Below are 19628 nucleotides of genomic sequence, written 5' to 3'. Positions count from 1 at the left end.
GTACTGAGACCTTCAGGTTGTTCAACCTGATGTTATGATAAATGAAGTGATATCTTTAGACTGAATTACATAATTGTCCCTACTTTGTTCTGCTATTAACTAAGATACCTTTCTGTTATCTAGTTACTTTGCCACCTGTAGATAAAAGGTCAAGGGTTTTTGCTCTTCTTTGCCCTGTGCACAGTCACACTCCGAAGTCTTACTTGGTGTTCACTTACCAGTTTCGGTGCTATGGGAATGGTTCTACCCACTGCTGATGCTGATGTAATTACATATAATATAGCATATATTGTGTAGTTGTATAATATATATACATACATACTGTATGTAGCCTTTGTTATGTGTGAGTATGGAGGGGGTGAAAAGCTGTGGCAGACTCTTCACTTGGTGAGGAGTGTTCCTGACCCAGGCATGAAATGGCAGTTGCACACGCATGTGGGTGGCAAGGAGGTAGCACCTCTGCATCCAAAGATCAAAGTGATACTTCCCTTATGTTGTACAGCTACAAACAGTGCCAGCCACAATGTGTTTGGTGAGCTGTGCTTTAGGAAATGAATAAGGGAACTGAGCTGTCTAGTTTTGTAGAGTAGGCCAGTGGGGCTCTCAATGAACTTCTGCTTGAAATTAAATCAAAGAGAATTAAGACTGAAAATAAGGCAGGCGTTCCTCATAGGGAAGCTTATTTGATTGTGGAATAGTTCCGTAAGTGAAGAAATAAAAGTTGGATTACATCAGACAATTAAATTAGAGGGTTTAAGCCACTCAAATGGAACAGGGAAATTTTGCTGCTGAGAGGCAAGTATATAAAGTGATTTAATTTCCAGATAATAACTGGCAAAGCTTAGGCGTTTATTTGTGGCAGGCATAGGAGAGGCATGTTGGTAATATTGCATACAGTAAAAACAAACTTACACAAACTGATCTCTCCCAAAGCTGGTCCCTGTTGCTACCCATGCGTTTAAGACCAAACCAAGCAAGCCTGGGGATGGAGGATATTGTGATGTCTGATAATGCCCCCTGAATTTGCTCCCTCACTGATACCTAGTGGCCACTAGGTTTTTTCTTGTGAGACAGCTGTGATGGGAAAGAAGAAAAGCAGAGGCAGGACAGGTTTGCCTAAGACTCTGCTGCTCTTGACCTCGAGAGTCAGAAACATGAATCCTGCTGTGAGGGACTCTAGCCAGTCAGTGTTGGGCCTGCTTGAATAAACCAGTAACAAAATTCAACCCTCTTGCTTCAACAGGTACACTATTCTCCTGAAAACTACACCTACAATCTACAAGTATCTTTGGACATACTTCACAGAGAGGTAAAACAAACTTTTCTAGTATATGGGAGTGGGGATCGTGTTCTGTTTGTAAAGCAGTCACTGGTTATTGATTGAGAGTTGAGTTCCCTGCTTTCATCTGCAGAGCACTGCTGCATGCAGGTGCTTGCAGGAAAATCCTTGTGAGAGCCAGAAAGGGCTAAAGAAGTATTTTACCAAAGGCATAAGGATGTGCTTAGTTCTAGCTGATGTGCTGCAGAAAAATGATGTAAAAAGCATTGCAACGAATTCAAACAAACCTGTGGTATTCAGTGGCTAGGAGATGCTTTGCTCATTCATTATGCTGCAAATAAATGTATTTTTGTGGTCATTAAGAGAGAGATTCTGATATTCCAGATGAGGGTGAGGATGATGAGAGTACTTGAGGGTCTGAGCCAATCTGAGACCTTTCTAAAGTCATCATTTTCAAGTGACCATTCATCAGCATCTAAAATAGAACCGGGCAGCGCAGACAGGGGCTGTAATTTAGTATTGTACATGTGGGGGATTAATTATTGAGGAGCTACTTTGAACACCTCTGTTATAAATAATGCAAGCTGCATGAATCAGCAGGCTGCTACCTGAGGTCTGCTGTGGCTGTATAAGGGCCAAGATGGCACTCTGTGCTCTGGGTGATGACTACAGGTTTGCTTGTTCTCTTGGCAGGTTCCACGGGCGTTTGTGAACCTGGTGACAGTGCTGTACATAGCAAGCCTCCGGGAGCTGCACACATCAAACAATACGTGCCCGAAGCTGCTCATGAGGTTTGAAGATGATTTATGTTACAGCTCTCACTGTTGCTCACAGAAGGCTGCAAGGTCTTCTTCGGCAACCCTTTTCCTTAAAGGGAAAAGGTTCTAGTATTTCAGACCACTAAAACCCTTCCTCTGTGTATGCACATGTACCCACACATTGATTTCAACACAGCATTTAGAAATACCTGTCTGTCACTGTCTCTGTATCTGATGAGCCCTGCTGTTACCACTCTTCTGTGGAGGTGCCATTTCAATGATTCATCACTTAGACTGCAAGGGCGTCCAAGCCGGAGCAGAAAGAGCTCAGCTGTGTTCTTTTTGGGTAAAGACAGAAGAGACTAAGACACAGGGGTTTCGTCATTGATCGCTTTAAACTGTCTTTATTTACAGATTTACCTTTCTGCAGACTTAAAACTCTCCCTCTTGTTTCTGCAGTTTCTGATCTCTGTAATCTCATTGCTGATTATTAGTTTTATGGTTAATTAGTCTCTCAAGTAGATGTCTGGGATGCTTCATCACATTGAGTGTTGCCTTGTGGCTCAAGAGTCCTCCCAGGTCAGAGAGAATCTGCCACTGAGGTGGCAGGTCTCTGCTCTTCTGGACAGACAGGCAGGCAGAATATCCTTGTTCTGTGAATGCAGGCAGCCATCGAAGGAGGTTGTACAGGAGGAACATAGATGCAACCCTCTTACTCTGATTTAAGGGCTCTCTGGTGGCTGTTGATGGAAAATTAGCTTTTAGACTTAGAGTGCTGGTGCTTCTGATAATCAGTTGTAGGTTTTCCTTTTAACAAAGGTTACTGGCTAGAGCACACAAGTATCTCAAGACCCTAATCATTAAACAGTGATAGTGGACCCTTTAAGATTAGATTATCTCAAGATACTTTTAACCTTTTCCCTTCATTTCAGGTGCCGCGTTGAATTTAACATTCGCTTCTATGGCAGCAAGCTAAGCTTATAGGGTACTAAGGAGATCCTAAGACAATGAATGCCATGTTACCGAGTTGAAGGACCTGAAGAAAGATTTTGGTCTTGAAAGCTTGTCTGTCTTTTTTTTCTGAGAGCAGCAAATCACCTAAAAAGAGATTAAGTCTCTGCTAATTTTGCATTGCTTATGTTATTTGAAACACATCTCAAAACACAGTCTAGGTTTGTATTGCCTTTCATATAGAAGTACCGTAGAAATAAAACATTGTTTTATTGCTTGCTCTCCATTAAGACAAATTTGGAGCTGATAGGGGTCTTTGTGCACTTTGTATGTGTCAATTGCATCTCTATAGGAGGTATTTCTCTACGAGTTGTCTCGGGGATGCTTTACTGTGATCAGGATTTTTAAAAGCAGTCCTTTTTCTCATTTGGATTTATCAAATAATAGTGAGGCATTCCCAGGATGAGGAAGCATCAGAAAAAAACTCGTGTGCTTGAAGGATCAAGGTTTCAGAGAAGGATAAACATGGGCAACGTGAGTTCACAGAAACTTAGAATGGCCCTGGTTGGCATGGATTTGGAGGATGGAGATTGCCGCATCAGTCTTGGCATCTCTTTTGGTGCTCTGCCATCCTTCATGTGAAACATCCTCTAACTTGTGACCCTCTCAGTTGATTAAGAATGAATTTGTGGGAGCTCTGCCTTGAGGGATGCTTGCTGAAGGAAACCACATTGCGCAGGAGTACTCATGTGAGCGGGAGTTGTGGTGGGTTGCTTCTGTGGCGCTTGGCAGGAATGCGAATAAGAAAGCTCGTCAAAATAAAGACAGGGAAATCACTCACCGATTACCATCGCAGGCGGAACAGACTTGATTTGGGGAACGTAGCTGAATTTATTTTGCATTACCATAAGTATTACTGATTCTGGTATTGGGAAACAGACAGACAAGCAAGTTAAACAGTTGAAGCATATATCCTCTTTCATTCCAGGCTCGAGTTCACTCCAGGCACTTCTCCCTCTGTCCTTGTTACTGCTACAGGCTACCCTCAGTCTCTTCAGTGAGGCATGGGTGGTACAGGGTACTGTGGTCTGGACATAAAGTTCTCTCTTTGCTGCTTCTTCCTTCTCGCATGTCCTGTGCTCCGGCGTATGTGCCTGCTGCGTGTGGGCTCATCCACAGGCTGCAGTCCCTCCAGGGTGGGTGCCTGCTCTGCCAAGGAGCACCTCCTCCTTATTCCACTGTTGCTCTCTCCTCTTCTTCCTCTCCAGTGTTTTCTGCCCTTTCTTACACAGGTTTTGGCAGAGGCACCACCACCTTGGCTGACAGGCTCAGCTGTGCCCTGTGTTTGATTCACTGAAGCTGTCTAGAACTGGCTGCGTCCAGTGCAGGCCTCCCTGTACAAAGGTTCACTCCTGCTGCCAAAACATTGCCATGGTCATCCAGTGTGTTTTTTGCTTGCATGGAGCTTTTTCCTGACTTTATCCTCATGAATTTATGTTTAATAAATGTGTTTCTGCTCAAGAATCAGGGCTGTGGAGAAACTCGGAGGTGAGAGCTAATGCTCCCATTGAGCAGCCTTTGAGAGAAATTCCCCTCCAAGAAGCTTTTAACCCTGCAGCTTGTCATCTCAAAAATGGTGATAAAATGAGGAGCAGAACTCAGCACTGTGCTCTCATCCCGCAGGATAGAATGCCCTTGTGTTTTAAACCTGGAGGACAACTCCAATGAGTTCAAGAAGTTGGTCTACTTTAACAGAAGGTATCAGGTAAGACATGCGGCATTTGTTACAGGTTTAAGATCACCCTCCTGTTGATCAAACAACCACAGAGAAGCTAATACTTGGAGATGGGGGATGGTTTCCACTCATTTTACTGACATATTTGTAGCTGTGATTAAAACAAAAGAAGGGTGAGAGGGAGGTGGGAGTAGGCTCAGGATCTTTCCAACTCTGTTTCACTAAAGCAGGAAAACAGACAAGAAGAAAGGTTATTAAAGAGACAAAGAAAGGAGAATACATCAGAGAGCCCACAGGTTTTTTTATCATTTATCTTCTTGAAGATCAGATTAACTCAAAGAACACGATAACTCAGGAACACACTTCGGGCATGGGACGACAGCCAAATCAAAGACGCTTCGGTGGTGCTGGAAGAACATCTTTTTGACATAAAATCTAATTGCTGGTGTCAGTCGGGCACCAGTCCCCAGGCTGCCTCTGCAAAGAAGCCTGGGATGCTTGCCTCAAAGACAGCTGTGTTGGCTGCCCGGCGTGAGCTGGAAACCACAGCCATGTCTGGGTTTCTGCGTTAGGGAGGGGAAAGCCTTGGCTGAGATGTAAATGGATGGAGGGACTCAATAAGCTGAATGTAAAAGGAGGAACAGTGACAACTTTTCTTTGACTCTTTAGGAGAGAACGCGCCAGTTAGTGGAGAGTGGAAGGTATGACACTACAGATGATTTCACAGTGGTCATGCAGCCGTTTTCAGTGAATATCGAGATGCCAAAAACACAGGTAAAAACAACCAAAACGCCTGCCCCTACATTAAATCCTGGTGTGATTCCACTGGCTTTTTAAAACTGTCTTGGCTTTAAGTGTGACCAGCAGTTTTCTAGCCTAATAATTATTTCTGTGCAGTATATATATATATTTTATATGAATTTTAACTCAAGATTCAGTTAACATCAAAAATTGCAGAAAATGCTTATGGAATAATAGTAGATAATGGGCAACAGGAATACCAACCTTGTAGACATGATCTGGGACACTGAGTCCATGCCACAGCAATGAGACAACCATGCAGTAGATATTTAGCTCAAAATCTTCAGCAGGGAGCACTTCCCCTGTCTTCCCTATACATCACAAATCCCTTTCAGTGCTTTGGTGTTTGACTTTTAGTATGTTCTTCGGCAGAGTACAGTGTATTAATCTCAGGAGAAATAAACAATACAATCAAGATCTGTGCCCAGGTATTCCATACATACAGTCATAGTGGCCTGTATTCCTTATTACTTTGAAAATCCTGTATTAGAAGATTTCAAGGCTTCTTAGTTCTGAATTACTAGTGTTCTCTGGACCAGTTTAATTCTCTTGGCTTCAGAGGCCTTTACAGCTACTTCAGTTTGAAGTTAGCTGCAGTATTTCTCTGGAAGAGAGAGGGGATAATGCACAGCCTGTTGTATATTTACTGCCTCTGTAACAGCACTCATCCTGTTCTCTAGGAGGGGTTGCCGGACAGTTCATTCTTTGCCCCAGACTGTTTCCACTTCAGCCAGAAGACTCATTCCCAGGCTGCACGTGCTTTGTGGAACAACATGGTAAGATTTCTAAGGGATATATTGGTCATCCCTTTTCTGTTCCATCCTACCCTTGGCAGCAAAAAAGCCCTTCAGGGAGCTAGTATCTAGCTAACCCTATCTCTTCCAAACCCTTGATTGTGTTTACAAAGGAAGAGAGAGATCACGTGAAAAAAGCTCACCTGAACTGTTAAACCAGTCACATCCAGCTAGCAAATCTCAGAGTATGTTAAGGCTGGGGGTGCTGAGGCTTCTTTCAGGGCGATGATACCTGCCTGGCATGTTGATTATCAGACCGCATTCGGGGTGTATGTGTGTTAGCCTCTTCAGCACGCTAAGAAGCAGTGCATGGAGGCAGCCATTAGCATGGGTGCAGTACACTGCATTTGTCTTGCTGTGCTGCAGAGGTGGTTTCCAGTGGCTGGTAGCACAGCATTACTTGCTGCTCTCTCTTATTCACTTTGCTTCTGTGCACCCCCATTTTTCCACAGATGGAACCCTTAGGGGAGAAGACAAATAATCAGCAAATGGACCGTGAGATTGTTCTCAAGTGTCCAACTGAGGTAAGTTTAAAAGGTGTCTGTGTTTATGTGGAGGTGCTATAGGTGGCTGGGAGTCTGCATGAGCCTTTACCAACTGCCTAGAGCACTTGCCCATGTATTTTGTGCCCCTGCCACTAGTAGCAGTATGAATGCTCCCCTGTTAGATGGAGGGCAGCAAACTTGTCCGAGCAATAAGCTTCCTCACAGTCACACATCATGGTTGGCAAAAACATGAGGGAAGGGTGTTTGGCCTACCCAGTCAAGGTCATCAAGTATCCACACTGAATAACAGAGCTTCAGTAGAGAAGCAGAGAAACGATGCACCAGTCAGCATAGCTTTGCCAAGGTCACTGGGACTGCCTTGCAGTAAGACCACAAGCTTCTTGTTAATCACACACAGCGGGGTCCTGAGCATATTCTGTAAGTTCTGGCTGTGTGAAAATACTTACATTGTTATTGTAGGCATTTTAAAAATGCCTTTTTGGGGGGGGTGGTTGTTTGTTTGTTTGTTTGGGTTTCCATTTGCATCAAGATGCTAATCATCTACAGACATCTGAGAACTGAAAGCTGGGGAATGGAAATCTACATATATTCTTCCGGTGTTTTGCATTGACTGAGATTGTCTTGTTTTGTAGGCTGAGCCATTCCTGAGGACGTATAAGAACAGTAATTACACATACCCTAACCAAGCTCCAGTAAGTGTCAACTGTGTCATTATAATCCCACTCTGCTGCATCTGTTTCTGTATGGTAACCAGATGAGTCATGATCTGCAGTGCAGGTGAAATCAGTCTTTGTTCAAAGGGGCTTGGGAGGATGACTGCATGGCATGGAACAGGAAAGCAGCCCCAGAATTAAGCAAAACACATCCAGAAGCACCTATAAGAACACAGGCTCGGACAGCAAGGTTATCAGTGCAGGATGATACCCTAGTCTGAGCAATACCAAATATGACTATTGAATGAGCAGCCAAGACCTGTCTGGTTAATTACATGCTAAAGAGGTTCTGGTTTATCCACCTGGCCTCTACTAGGAAGATCCTAGTTACAATTGACTGTATTTGCTAGTCAAATGCTATTCAGCTTTATTCTTCTCTTTAGAACTATGGAAGCCAGCTGCTATGCGAGGACAGGTCTCCATCCTCCCCTCCTCCAACTTCAGGTAGTCTTGCCTGTTTTATGTTAAGAGGCTGAACAACCTTCAACTGCCCTTCAAGATGAGTTTTTATTTCTGCTGAAATGACTGCTGGACTGTGAAAAGTACTGCTCAGAAAAGATGTCATGTTTCTCAGCAGCTGCTTAATAGAAACAGCGCCATACTGTCACACAAGGTAGCATTCTGATTAAGTAGCTCCACTTAAGTCACTGCCAGTGGAGAACTTCAAAATATCCATGCTAAAATCCAAATCTGGGTGCTGACATAGCCTGTAAGTGATACCACCTAAATCTTGGGGAAGGAAACTGGAAATCCAGCTTCATGCATGTTAGTCATGTTTTTCATGTATTTCAAGTATTCAGTTTTTCAAATAACTTCATTTTCTCTTCCTCTTCTCCACCTTTTTAGAGCTTTCCTGTTCCTGCTTTGTTTAAACTGTGCTGTTTTACTTTCAGCTTGGTGCTGGATATTGTTTGCAACTTACTATTTGCTCCTTGCTGTTCTGTCTTTTCACTAGCAATGTTAACCACTGACATGCTGAATAATACACGCATGCTACTGCTACAACCACATGAGATGAACTGGAGAGACCTCCTGTTTTATCACCTGGGTATTACAAAAACTTGTCTGAGCATCAGAATGCACAATGGCATGTTTCACACACACACAGTGGTGAAAAGGAATAGCTATTTACTATCCAGGTTCAACTGTCTCTCTCTTTCCTTTGCAGTGCATTCCCTAAAGCCAGCTGATGTGAAAATTATAGCAGCCCTTGGGGATTCTTTGACGGTAAGAAGATAGGGTTTTTACTGTTCTCTTGGTAAAACTGCAAACATGTGCCTGTGCCAGTGGAGGGGAAATAGCTGTTGTACCTAGAAGCAAAGATCCATTCATTCATGGATGATAATAGATCTAGCAGCTAGAACAGGAAAGAAGGTGTCAGTTCTCCAGCACTGTTTCCCCCACGCACATATTCACATGCTTTTGAACTCAGCAAAACACAGGCAAACCCTTTAAAGAGGTGCCTAAATATCTGTCTGAATTGCAGACAGAAGCGATCAGATGCTGTTGAAACTAATGGGACACAGCACCAGCCTTAGGTTACTGTGTTTTTCAGAGTTTTTCTGAACAGAACCAGGCTGGTGAACCTGTTCCTTTCCCTCTCTCCTTTCAGGAACAGAGTGTGACTAAGGGATGTTGGATAGTAGCATGTTATTCAACGAGATAAGGATGCACAAGGATAAGAGCCCTCTCACTTTATCAATTTAAGAAGATATTCAGTCTTGTGTGTGTGTTCCTGTTTTAACTTATAGCTAATTTCTTTATCAAGATGTAGCTCTTGATGGCAATGATTATCTGAGGCAGTCTAAAAGAAATATGTCTCAAGGTCTGGACATTGTATGTTCCAGTTATGTCCTTCTGCCTGCTGTTTTCATACCGGTCAAAGACTGGATCTCTACAGCCAGCTCAAAAGAAACACTGGGCAGAAAGACATAATTGGAACATAGGTTTCTCTGAATCTGAGCCTGAACAACAACGATATTGTGTGTACAAACCATGAAGCCTTTACAACTCTCTGGCAGGCATGTTGCTAAAACTCCCACACACTGCAGGCTGCTGAAATAAATGGAAGCTTTTAAATGCAAACTTGCAATATTGACAAATATTCTGTATATAGCTGTGGTTGCCACGTTATAACATCCAGGATCCTGCAGGTGTTTCTGCTTCTAAGTATACTCTGTAGGAACTGAGAATAGAGCTTTCATTGACAGTGCAGTGGTGCATTGCTGTATCAGAGCTGCACTTGGCCTGTGCATAGCCATTCTGAACACAAGTCTTCCATTAATCCAAGCAAGTTTGTACATGGAAGAAAATGTAGTATTGCTGTTTAATCTGAGGTAGTAGCAAACAGTCTACCTGGTCTTGTGCTGTACTACCCCATACTCAAATTTAGTATGAAGCTATAGTATCACAGCTGCCAGGCACCCTGCTTCTGAATTCTTGGTGGTATTTTAGGAGGGATGTAGTTGCTAGCTTGCCTCTTTGTTTAGCATAAATGTAGAGTGCTTTCCTCCTTGCTGCAGTACTGCTACAAGACTCTCCATTTAGCAAAATGCTTTTCAAATTGGTGTAAAGATATCACAGTGCTTCCTTCTGAGATACGTTTGTTTTCTCTGTTGTGTTCATATAGTCTTACTTATCGTTAGCCAGAAAGTTTGTTTGAGATGCTTTCATCGTTCTTGACTCATGCAACCATAAATGAGTTATTCAGCTCTTCTAGACCCATGAGAAAAAACCTTTTGTTCCCCAGCTCCATCATTTATTTTGTGTCACCTACAATAAGTTGCTTGTAAATAATTACAAAAGGTATTGATGCATTCTTCAGAAGGAAGGCTGTAGAAAGCCAGATGCTTTCCAAAGCTTTTGAAGAGATGCATTCAAAAGTAAATGAAATTATTATGTATGACTATTGCATTAGTAATTGTGCTTTAATTTCATTTGGTTGATGAAAACTAATGTGTAGGCTGGTACAGGAATTGCCTCAGATAGTCTCCTGGATTTGAGCACTGAATATCGGGGACTGTCTTGGAGGTAAGTCTTCATTCAAAGTGACGAGGAGAGATGCATTCTCTCCTGTAAAGAATATTATTCCTTTCCACACATCTGGGGTCTTTCAGCTGTCAGAAATTTGAAAGAAAAAAAAAAAGTTGCTTTTTGGGCTAGCATTTCTTGTGAAAGATGCACCAAGATCCAGGATTTGTCAAAAAGGTGCCTTCACAGAAAATGTTTTAAGCAATGGATTTCAAGCTAGCCTTGTGACTTCTCTCACGCTTTCATCTTTGGCTGCTCGTGACTGTTTGTATTCTTATGGTGGGATGGCAAGTTGTAAATCTACAAAGCTGGAGAAAAATCACAAACAAGACGTAACTTGCTGCTTTTGGGACTTCTCAATATTTTCTATTTGACAGCTTTCTGTAGCACCACAGAAAATGTTTTTTTTAGCTGGAGAACTTTCACCACATGCAGCACACACTTGTAAAAGACTAAATTTGTTTGCTGCGATGATGTAGCTCAGTTGACATTGATTTCAACAGCTCTGTGCTGTCCTAACCACCTCTCCGTAAGCCAGAGCATGGCCTCGGTGTGCCCCACCAATTTGAAAAGCTTGAGAGAACACCAATGTGCAGGATGCAGGAGCTGGGAATGAGGAGCTGCTCTTGGAGCTCTCTTGTCTCCCATGGGCCGGCTGTTTGGTACTGCCTTGAGTGGCTTTACAAGGCTAGAACTGGTCTCAAAGCTGACCTTCTAATCTGCAGTACTTTAGGACTCATCCATTCGAGTATGTAGCTGTCTCAGGCATTTTCTGCCATTTCACGATTGACTACACCCTTGTACAGCTGCAAGACCATTAAATCCGTCTGGCAAGCATCTTTACCACTGAAACCTCAGCCATTTTCCCCAACAGCACTTCCACGTCTGTCCTTTCCATGTAATCCAATATATTGATAGTTACCAAATTAATCACCCTCCCCTTTTTCTCATGATGTGTGGTAGGTTTCCACTTTGCTTATTGTCTCTGTCCAGCTAAGAGATGAGTGATTAGGATTTCTCTTTCCTGTTTTAGTATTGGAGGAGATGCATCATTAGAGAACATGACAACTCTACCTAGTAAGTAAATGCTTTGCTAGATCTAATTGGCAAGATTGGAGAGAGGGAGAGGGCTAATTTATGATGTGTTTACAGAGTATCTCAAAGCTGTATTAGAGTAATTAACAAGAGCTACCTTTCAAAGGAACAATATCATAGGACTAATGAATAAAAAGCTGGCTTCATCAGTGAAGCTGAGAAGCATCTAGAAATTCCCTTACTTCCTTTTCCCCCTCCCTTCTCGACTGCTGGGTGAGCGTTGTTTGAATCTCTACAAAAGCCTGCTATGTCTGTGCTTGTGATGCAATTAACATTTGCATTTAATAAATAATCCACTGCAGCTTTTTCCAAAAGGAGATGTTTGCACAGAGGAGACCTCTTTGGTAAATATAGCTGACTACTCACACATGTAACCTGAAGGGAGTAATTTTAACTTTCTCTTCCCTGAAACATGCAACTTCTTGCAGCTCAGCCTATTGTTAATGTAAAGCCACTCGAGAGTCAGTTTGGATCAGCTTTGATAATAAACTTCTATTTGGCGAGGGACAGTAAACTGTCCTTCTGTATGTTGCCCATTATTACAAGCAGAATGTAACAAGAATATAATCAGAATAAGCAATTAATAGATTCACTGGATGCTATTACATTTGACAGAGCCTTTATTTGAAATGTGGTTAAAGTCAACCTTTGAGATTATAGTTTACAATGCAACCATTTTCACTCTCAGCTGTGAATTACTCTATTGACTTCCTTTTGTAAGCTACTATGGAGGTAACGGAGAACAAGATGATATTTCATCAGAGCCATGCATCTGAGGCTTTCATCTTCATATTTGTCAGTAGTAAGAGATTTTGCACAGCCATGAAGCAGACCCAGATCCCCTGGCTGAAAACGAGTTCCTGCTGGGCTGAAACCCCCTTCAGGTTTGCTTCACAAAGCCACCATCATATGACTGAGGGTCTTATTTTAGGCTTTAACCACCACAACATGAGCTATTACCATACACAGCATGAGCTATTACCATACACAGCAATTCTTAATTCTGCTCATCGTATCCACCGGTGACAGTGCAGCGCACAGCAAGCCCAGGGCTGTCTGCATCACTACCAGCTGGTGATCCTTTTTGCCACTGTTTGGTGGATGCGTCTAGAGGACTGGAGGCTGCAGTAGCTGTGGTAGTGCTGTCAGAGAGCAGAGCTGTAGCAGTGCTGGTGTGTGCGAGTCCCTGGGGCAGGCAGAAGGTGTAATAACTTTCCCTTTGTTGCTATCTTTCTTTTTCAGACATCTTTCGAGAGTTCAATGCCACAACTGTGGGCTATTCGACTGGTACAGGGAGTGCAAATGAGTCGAATGCGTTCCTTAACCAGGCAGTTCCTGGAGCGCAGGCTGAGTATGTAGCTTCTTGTTTAACATATGCAGGTGATGGATGCTTCATCTAATTGACTTTCAACTGTCTCATGTGCTGTCACAACTTGCTCTGAAGAGCAAGCAAAACCAGTCTAGTTAGGGTTTAAATTCACTCAAAAACCTGTTAAATGTATGGGCTTATTTCATAGCTGAACATTCAAATGAAGATAACAGTCCTGGTTATGAAATCCACAATCAAAAAACTGGCAGAAACTGGAGGTGGTGGTTTCTACTCTTCCTCTTGAACAGCTATTAATTTATCTATTTATCTCTCAATAAATCTCTGATATTATGGATATTTTCAGAAAGTGAGCATGTAGTGAAATGTTAAAGAGATAATAGGAGAAAAAGTAGATGAAATCTTTCATAATTCTAGCCTCAGGTTTCTGAATAAGCAAGCAGGAGTGGATAAGAGAGAGTAAAAAGAACAGCCACAGTCTTGAATCTGAAGAGTTAGTGATGGTCATATATGGGGTTTGGTGCATTGCAGACCTGATGCAGTTGCAACCACTTCTGCCAATATAATAGGGTTTGTAATGTCCTGCAGTCATTTGAATTTGGCTTCTTGCTTATAGTCACACCTGGGAGGCTGCATGAGTTGAGCTTTGCTATACTTCTTATCCTAGAAATCCCTGGCTTCTTACTGAAAGAGTCAGTGCTGTTTAATTAACAAAACAGATGGCTGCTGGAATTCAGTCATAGTTTGGGCACAGGTTCTGGCAGCCCATGCCTGGATTTGACACTGTTAGTTGGCATTACCCAGACCTTATTTTGGTTGTTTAAAGAAAAAAAATCCCTCTTACTTCCCAAAGAGGTCTTGGAAGTGAAGCTCAGAAGCTAAGTGAGGTGTTTGAGTTTGTTATATCTAAGCAAAGATTGTAAGGATTTATTGGATATATTTATTGCTCTCCTGCAGGCCTTGAGTAATCCTGACTCATACCAGCAATCTCAGTAAATGCGTTTATTTACTGAGAGGCATAGTCTGCTAGGTGCCCTGATATATCCTACAGCTGCCCATACCTGAGAGAAGGCATTTTATTTCCTAGTGATGACTCAGTGTATCTGTGTGTCAGTGAGACGCGCAAGGATTATGGCTCTGATTCCGCCACCAAGGAGAATTTATTAACGTACTTCTAAATACAGCATTTATCCAGATTAGTTTCAGCTTTTGCTTGTTATAGGGAAGAATAAGATAGGTGCCTGGTTTGTATTTTGTGTCAGTTAAACCCTAAACAGGCTTTTTTTGAGTGGTAGGAAGACTTGAAACAGGATATACAGCCTCTTAAGTCACCCATAAAACTTCAAGCAGCTTGTATCAGTAGCACCCAAGATGTTAAAGTTAGCTGAATGAAATAGTTGATGCATGTTAGTCTAATGAAAAATTGTCTACTTCATCTATACCATTTAGTCTTCTCTCTTCCCATGCAAGCAGCTGGACTTGATAAACATGATGAAGTGGAGATATCTGTGTTCTGCGACCGTGCTTTGTAAACATCCATCAAGGAGATGCAGACCACAATTGTCCCATATTTCTGCTAGTCATCTGTTGTTTCTGTCTTGTGACTCTCTAGAAAGGTGTGCAAAAGTAAAGTCCTGTAAACTACCTCACTAGTATCCCTGAAATTTGAGATGCTTCTTTTGGGGTTTTGTTTTGTCACATCTGTCTGTTTGTCTGTTTTGTTCTGTTCGGGCTCTTGATGCACCTGAGAAGATGAATGCATCCTAGTTGAACACTGAAGTGTATTCAAACGTAAGGAACTGTTTCTCCTGCGTTAGGTATTTGGTCCTGGAGTGATGATGCAATCCAGCATTTATTCTTCATCAGTCAAAAATATTAATTTTTCTCTGATTCAAAGGGCAAAAAGAGCCCAGGAGTTAATGCTGGTACTTCAGAACTGTTCTGTGGCCTCTCTCGGTTTTGGGTACCAGTCTGGAAACTGCTTTCCAGAAGTACTGGAACCTTTCTAAAATCAGGTAGTTTTGCACCCTTACCAGCCTTTGGAAACCAGCTGTAAGGGTGTCTTAAAATGAAATCACTGGCTGCTTTGTGTTAACTTGATGGCAGTGTAGCAATGCAGGTCTCATTCAGCAGGATCTGAATCAGATCTAAGCCTATCTGCATTCATTGCCAAAGTGCTTACATACATGCTGGAGTTAAGGATAGATCTGAAGCAGAGCCTGGCTGAGATCTCCGACACGTGTCAAAGAAGGAGGTTGAGAATTTAGGACTGAGAGTAGAGAACAGGTGATAAGAACTGAAAATATCTGTGTTTCCCATTAGCAAACAGTTTCTGCTGATCAGGATCTATATTTGGTGGAAAGTGCAGCTCAGGGATGGGTGATTGCTGGCACTGCTTCATTCATGTTAGATCTTACTGACTGCATTGGTTCAGGATGCACCAGTGTTTCAGTGACTGCATGAGAAAATGAAGGTGTTGCGGGCAGTCAGCTCAATAAGTGGTGTTTTCCTCTGGATCAATATTCAAGTTGATGCCCTAGCTTAGGGGTTTCCATAGTAAGAACAGAAGAAAACTGTGGGCACTTGTGCTTTGTCATAGCTTTAGGATGTAAATAAGTAGGTTAAGACATTGGACAAGGGTAACAGTGAACAGAACTATTACATGCCTATAGTGTCTGTGTCACAAGTAGATGTATGACAGGGTTCATTGCCCAGTAAATACACTTATGTTAGCGTTAGACCAGTATTCCGTTGGAGAAGGGTGGTGAGAGAGATCTCCTGTTCCTCCAGTAAACATGGTATTGCAACGGAGAGCTAAGCTCTGGTTGCCATACAGAACAAGCGTCATGCTTATTAATGTCAGCTGAAATGCTTCCAGAAATGATAGACAGCCAGTGAAGTGTTTCTAACAAGAGCCTGGAGGGAGATGCAGCTCATACCATAGGACAAAGCTGCCTGGAAGGCTGAAGCTTTCCAACCGCATTCTCTTTTCTATGCATATTTGAGGATCAGCGTGTCAGGGCAGTCAAACAAGGTTGAAGCGTTCAATCTGAGTAACTCAAAATTCATGGAAGTTTATATATATATATATATATATATAAAAATAAATGTATATGTGTGTGTATATATACAAAAAAGAGATAGAGGGAGTGCTCACTTGGCTATTGGAAAACAGCAAGGCTGTCATCTTAACCTGCCTGAGTAATCTGGAGAGTTTCTTTGTTTTTCACTTGCCCTGAAAGGCAGCGTGCACAGAGATGCTTTACATAACTGAAAAGGAAGTATTGGCTCCGGGTGCAGGCTACAGAAACGAGGGAGGTGTGCACAGTGAACTCTGAAACGCTTCAGCTTTGCAGGGGGATGAGGTGTGGTTTATGCACAAACATTGCTCAAGAGATGGGTTAAATAAGGGGACTCGGGATCCCCTTGTTGTTTTAGTCCAGGAGGAATAGACTGATGGCCACCTAGCTCTAAACAGGCCACCTCATTTGCTTACAAACATGTTTCTGTGTCTGGCTTTTCAGCTGGTTTAGGTGCTAAGCACTGTAAAAGCAGCTAAATTTATGGTTCCAGATTAATCATTGAATTAGAAAGAAATCAGGATTCAAGTTCAATTTGATATTGATTTTTCCACAAAGATGTGAATTTGTAATTTGATCACAGCAACATGAGTATTGTACTGTCTCCTCACTCAGCCCTTATGATATCTGACAATTTGATTTAAGATGTCTGGAGAGCGATAATATTGAGGTTTTCATACAGGTGCTTCTTTCACTCACAAGTTGTCTTCCTCCTCAGGCACTTACCAGCCCAAGCAAGAAATCTTCTGAGACTAATGCAAACTGATCCTGTAAGTTGCCTGGGACTCCTTTAATCTTACAGCACGAAAAGAAACACGTGTTGCTTCACACAATACATCCACCTGCAGTGATACCATGTGCATATCAAAAAGTCAAGGAAATTCAGGCTTGTGATTTTCTTCCTTATTGCACAGAGAATTGACTTCAGTGCTGACTGGAAGCTGATAACAGTACATATCGGAGGCAACGATCTGTGCAACTATTGCAAAGACCCTGTGAGTAGTGAACTGGTTAACTGAGACTGTAGTGGGATTGTGATGTGAATGTAGAAGCACATCAAAGGAAATCCATGGATCCTTAGACCCTTCACATGAGTTATATATGCGTTGCTGTATGTTTTGATGGGGGTTGCTGCTGGCAGTGCCCTGATGTAAAACCAGTTACAGCATCGGATGGTTTTGTTTTCTCTGGCTTACTCCAAGGTAAGAATCACTGTCTTTGCTACTGTCTGTCGACCATGAGCAAAAAATGGAAGAAAAGCTTCACTCCTCTGATGTGGTAACTGTTCTACTGCTAGCACAGTCTCATTAAGACACCCAAAAAAGACCTGTACTGCTTTGAACTACCGACACTCCAATCCTACAGGAGTCATTACCCCATAACTCCCAGTGTAGGGAGGTGCTAGGAAGGGTATTAGGGAAGGTGCATATTAGGGAAGTTGCGCAGTGCCCAGTGCCATTTGAATTTTATGCTTCTCTGGATTGTAGAGAAGCCTTTAGGGCTGCCATAAGGAGATCATGGGAGCTGAGTGGGCAGGTGGCAAGGAGAGGCCAGCTTTTACTCTCCTGCTTTAAAATGCTAAATTCTTGTGACCATTTTCAATTCTCCTGTACCCCCTTGTGCTTGAGAAATTTGCTGCTCCTGCAGGAGCCTCACTAGGCATCTTCGCTGCTGCCACCAAGTGTTATAGCTTTATTTATAGCTATGACCTTGATTAGCAATGATTTCACCTCATTTTATGAGAGCTTATCAGCTGGCTCTGAGCACACCTATGGCTGCTTGGTTTATGCTGTTCAGCACGCATTCAGATTGGGTTCCTTCCTGCATCTTTACATGAAGGACCCAGTGGATTTGAGTTAAATATACTACTCAACAAGGTTTATTTTAAACCTAAAATTTCACCCAGACTGTCTACATTTTGAATTAATTGATATGCTTAAAATACCTGTCTCTAGAAAGAAGCAAGAGTAGTCGACCGACCGCAGTGTTGTGTGCCAGAAAAGAAAGTGAATTAATCTGATTCTCCATCCTCCCAACCCAAATGCTTTGTGTCTCCACTTAGCAGTAATCTCTTCTGTTTCTCTCAGGATCACTACTCAGCTGTGAATTTCACCAGGAGGATTCAAGAAACTCTTGATATTCTGCATGAGCAGGCAAGTGCTGTGAAATTGTCCTTGCATTCTAGCTTGTACTGGTACCTGACTGACCGGTGCTAGCTGTTCTGTCTGTTTGCTTTTGTTGTGTTGTTTCCCATTCTGGCACCAAGCATATTCCATCGACTTCTACAAAAGCATTTCCTTTTGTGTTGTCAATCTGAGAGTAGTGAGATGCAGTCTGAAATGGCAGACAGTAACACTGGGCCACAGTGTTGGAGAAGGATCAAAAACTGAGTTTGGGGGGGAATTGTTGCTTTTTTACTTTCCTTTATTTATTTTTTTTCTTCCCTTCAGCAATGGAGAAAGGAAGTTAAAAAAAAAAAAAACACAGAAAAGAAGACAGAAAAGGAAGAGAGTCAAATGACTGGACTTTAGGGTAAAATAAATGCAGCATGGGCTGCATAATCAGTTGCTTCTACGTTAAAGTCTAACTTACCTTTCAGGTTCCGAAAGCTTTAGTGAGTCTGGTTGAAGTGATGGACCTCCACCCTCTGAGACAGCTGTTTGTGGACACTCAAGTTCAGTGCCCCACTTACATGGCAGAGTAAGACTTGTTTGACTTCCTTTTGTACCTGAGCTTACTGTCCATGATGAGAAAGCGTGTTCTTATTCCATGCTTCTCTCCTCATTTGAACTGATGATCAAAGGTAGCCCTACAGTCCTGCAGACATTCCATGCAGTGTGGACATCATCCTGCCTCATGGCATTGCCTTCTCTTGGCTTTGACCTAAGTGTTGTCAGAGAATCCGTGCACTTTGTCCATGTCCAGAGCTGTAAGGTTTCCTGTGGTACACAATATACACCTCCTTAAGGGTTCCTCAAGGTGGGGTTGAAGTCCACAAGCATTTGGATTTTCAGGCCTTTTACAGAACGTGAAGTATTTGCAGAGTAGATGGGTTTCTCCTGTTGTAGAGGCTTTATTGCAATGGGTAATTTGCATTCATTGCTGACCCTCCAGACAGGGACAAATTCTGTGTTTTGGCAATTCAAAAGGAATTGTTGATTGGAAAGGTACCAGCTCAGAGGCAATGCAGCCAGTAAACTTCAAAGATCTATTTTCTAGTTTCAGAGGGACAGGCATGTGCCTTCGTCAAGCTTCAGGACCTTTGGATGCCAAGGTGTAATGAAAGGGACAAACTATCACAAAGTACATCGTACTTTACTTTGATATAGCTGGGAATGAAATCAAACTGATTTAGAGCAGCACCATTCACATGAGGCAGAACATAAGACTAAGGGTTGAAATGATGAACAACAGCAAGGATGATAAGCCGTTTCCACAGAAACACAACTGTACATGTTTCCTTATTACTCCCATGTCACGAGGATGTTGGGTGGCAAAGGATGACTTGTGCATTCTCAGAACTCTAATTCTCTCTGTTCCTGTTTTCTCCTCTAACCTC

At 42.4% G+C, this 19628-nt stretch overlaps 1 protein-coding gene across 1 annotated transcript in view; it reads left to right on the top strand.

The window, feature by feature from the left end:
* The window catches only part of PLB1 (phospholipase B1), a 74699-nt gene that overhangs the window by 27994 nt on the left and 27077 nt on the right, over nt 1-19628 (top strand). The window contains exons 22-37 of the mRNA XM_061475602.1: nt 1244-1309; nt 1973-2070; nt 4672-4753; nt 5393-5497; nt 6205-6300; nt 6771-6842; nt 7457-7516; nt 7921-7981; nt 8706-8764; nt 10500-10567; nt 11601-11644; nt 12905-13013; nt 16788-16839; nt 16984-17064; nt 18157-18222; nt 18669-18769. Coding sequence (XP_061331586.1) covers nt 1244-1309; nt 1973-2070; nt 4672-4753; nt 5393-5497; nt 6205-6300; nt 6771-6842; nt 7457-7516; nt 7921-7981; nt 8706-8764; nt 10500-10567; nt 11601-11644; nt 12905-13013; nt 16788-16839; nt 16984-17064; nt 18157-18222; nt 18669-18769 — 1220 coding nt within the window. The remainder of the gene's footprint in view (nt 1-1243; nt 1310-1972; nt 2071-4671; nt 4754-5392; nt 5498-6204; nt 6301-6770; nt 6843-7456; nt 7517-7920; nt 7982-8705; nt 8765-10499; nt 10568-11600; nt 11645-12904; nt 13014-16787; nt 16840-16983; nt 17065-18156; nt 18223-18668; nt 18770-19628) is intronic.

This window comes from Pezoporus flaviventris, unplaced genomic scaffold (assembly GCF_033815535.1).
Source record: "Pezoporus flaviventris isolate CSIRO_AGI_PZ_B2104156 unplaced genomic scaffold, CSIRO_AGI_Pfla_v1 ptg000083l, whole genome shotgun sequence".
NCBI lineage: Eukaryota > Metazoa > Chordata > Aves > Psittaciformes > Psittacidae > Pezoporus > Pezoporus flaviventris.
This window is presented reverse-complemented; position numbering and strand designations above follow the sequence as displayed.